Source organism: Phyllobates terribilis, unplaced genomic scaffold (genome assembly GCF_046119375.1).
Source record: "Phyllobates terribilis strain yellow unplaced genomic scaffold, ASM4611937v1 Scaffold_5868__1_contigs__length_48568, whole genome shotgun sequence".
NCBI lineage: Eukaryota > Metazoa > Chordata > Amphibia > Anura > Dendrobatidae > Phyllobates > Phyllobates terribilis.
In genome coordinates, this window is record NW_027368613.1 from 10,216 (window position 1) to 13,321 (window position 3,106).

At 40.2% G+C, this 3,106-nt stretch overlaps 1 protein-coding gene across 1 annotated transcript; it reads right to left on the reverse strand.

Annotated features, from left to right (window-relative positions):
* Positions 1-273: 273 nt before the first annotated feature.
* Positions 274-1,756, reverse strand: LOC141250542 (protein ABHD18-like). Its single transcript, XM_073670014.1, has 5 exons — positions 1,378-1,756; positions 1,134-1,218; positions 896-1,065; positions 537-814; positions 274-450 (listed from the first exon to the last, which is right to left on the reverse strand). The coding sequence occupies exons 1-5, from the start codon at positions 1,754-1,756 to the stop codon at positions 274-276; spliced, it is 1,089 nt and encodes a 362-aa protein (XP_073526115.1).
* Positions 1,757-3,106: the final 1,350 nt, after the last annotated feature.

Sequence of the window (3,106 nt, forward strand, 5' to 3'; positions counted from 1 at the left end):
AAAACAGGACCAAAGTACACCATCCAAGCCCAATCGAGAAACATTGCTTTGATATCGATACAGATGACAAACAAGTAACAACAATTTCGTCTCAACAACAAGTTCATAAGCCAATGATACAACAGCAAAACAACCTTATTTGACCCTTACAATCAGGAGGGGTGTCAATTTCATCTCCCTTTTGTATTATCTACAGGTCAAGATCGGAAAGTCATGAATTTACACCGATTTGGAGAAGGAAATGTTACCTATGGTAAGCTCGCAATAGAGGTGTTACAATGGAGATTCCTTCCAATTCAACCGGTTGAGACCATCCATAATTGCCCTGCGGAATTCACCGCTATGCAGTAGAATAGAAGACACGTGACCCCCGTTTACCCATCTCACTTCTGAACCCGGCCATGCCTTTTGGAGCTCCAGAACTGAGTGATTCGGTATGTACCCATCATCCTGGAAAAATCACAGAACACACATTCATCACCAAAACATCACTATTTCAATTTCCATTGACTATTTACTAAGGGGGTTCTCCTTACAGTAGCTGCAACGAATATAACTGCATTAGGATTCTTGGGAATAGGAAATCGCGTGACATCAGTAAGAGCGAGCACGTTTCTCATTCGCTCTTGCACTTGTTCAAGGGTCATCATTGCCGCTTTCTGAGCCGCCAGGTCTTCTCTTAACGCATCCCATGCAGTTGCGTACTTCAATACCCCTTCACAGAAAGCTACAACAGCAGAATGTGGAGACAGGAATGGCAGCGTGGCTATAGGAGTCGGGTACAGAGATCCAACCATTGCTGCATGAACTCCTCCTAAACAAACACAGAGCTATCCAACCATCAATTACCACATCTTTAAACGAAAAATGAAAAGAAATTTGATGAATAGTTTACCCATGCTAAGTCCGCAAACACCCAGTTTTCCAAATCCGGCCTCGTAGTCCAGCCAATGAAGAAGACTACGAGCCTCTTCAATGGTGACTCTCCCTAGCAACAGCAAATCGCTCACACACAGTAGTTTGGAACCGCGTTGTAATGGAGGACGTCTTCGTCCATAGAATGGGCTGTATAATAAAATAGACTTCAGCCCAGTAAGAAGTAGAAGAAAACAGTAGTTGAGGCTGATTCACACCTCTCAAGAACCATTGTAGCAACGTTTTCCTTAAGCAATGGGGCACCCAAACGTAGCCTTCGTTCAAACGAATGATCCCCAGTTCCTGTCAAAAATCATGACTTTATCATAAATTCACTTGGCAATGAAGAAATACCCAGCATAGCCAGGGATGATGAAATCATTACCGTATATTTTCAAGTTTCAAATGAACCTAGCATCATTCAGATAACTAGCAATGACAACCGCAATTGAATTGAATTACCTGCAAGATGAACAACACAGGCCATTTTCTGAGGGGGCACACATTTAGGGGCAAGGAAGGAAACCCTAGCAGTATGACTCTCAAGGGGAAGTGCAGTCAGAATCTGTTCATCGCAAGGGGTCTGAAATACACCTTCTCTTAAGAAAGCATTCCTATCCTCCCAAACGGTGCTCCAGCAAATGGGCTGCATCGATCTGAGAGGCAAACCGTGGCCTTCAACCTCAGGGAACAGCTGCTTTATCAACCTCTCCAAGAGATCGAGCTTCGATCCACCCCATCCTCGGGAGAAAAATTGAGGGCTTAATCTTGTTCTATGAACAAATGCACCGTATACATGGTCTAATACATAATGGAGCATCCCAAGATTAATTGTCACCATAATTACCCAGAAACCGGAGGAATTTCTCCTTGTCCGACGCGAATTGGATTAAACCCACGAACCAAATCTGAGACAGGATTGAAACCCAGATGGCGAATTCACTAGAATACGTTGGATCTCGAAGATAAGAGAACCGGAGATGAAGGTTGAAGGAAGGCACTGGGAACAGAAGGCGGATAAGAAAGATCTGCAAATGAATCCGTTTTATACTGGTAGGACGATTATCGCGAGATTGATAGAGAGAGTAAACAGAACGAAAGAAAACTAGGGGCGGATAAAAGAAAAAGGTGGGACCTTATGTGGTGTAGGTAGCGGTTCGGAGACTGTAATTGGAAAATGTCGCTTTCGGCCCTGTATTCCACCTAAGTTGAGATGGAAGGATAAAGCTCAAATATTTGTTTCAGATGCTTATTCTTTCTTGCGTGTCAATTGCATTATTGGTTCACTATCATTGTAGTCGTGGCACTATAATTTATGTTATAAACATGATTACTTTTAAGTAAATTCAAAGATTTTGACAATTTTTTGAGCAAAAAACCATTTTGACAATGAAATTACGAAAAAAGGTTGGCATTAAAATTTTAATGACATATTTTGAGTGATTAAACCTCCTTGAGTGTTAAGAGACCAAGACAAGGCTTGAATCGTGGAATATATGACAGTGTTCGGTCCTCGTAGCCGAGTTTTAGGACATTATTGTCTCTTTAAAATTACCGCAGGACAAGAGGTACATAATGGTTGCCTTCAAACCGAATTTTAATTAGCGGTGTTGTCTTTTAGTACATTTTAATATCGTTATCAACATTTATCTACCCTAATTAACAAGATAAGAGACTCTATTATTGGAGATAAATAAATCCGTTTCGCCATATCTTTTAAAAAGGGCTCGTTTGGTATTGATATCTAGATATCAGGTATGGTTATCGAGATATGGGTATGAGATATCAGGTATGGGTATGAGATATCGTGTATGGGTATGGGTATGGTTGATATCTTTGATATACCAAATTTTAGAGATATCAAAAACACACTCTGATATCACTTTAATACTCATACCTGATATCTTTTATCTCATACCAAACAACAGAAATCAGTTTTATGTCGATATACTGATTGTACCAAACACAGATATAGGTATGAGTGATATCTCATACTCATACCTCATATCTAGATATGGATTAATGGTTTCCAATTAATGGTCCGTGAGTCTAGTATCCCTGGACTGATTTCCAATTAATGGTTTTGCTAATTGGAAGTGTAAGACTGTTGGAATTAAGCTTATAATAAAATGATATATATTCTTTACGTTAATTGAGTCGCCCTTGGATTCTCTTATGATGAAAGTCTTAT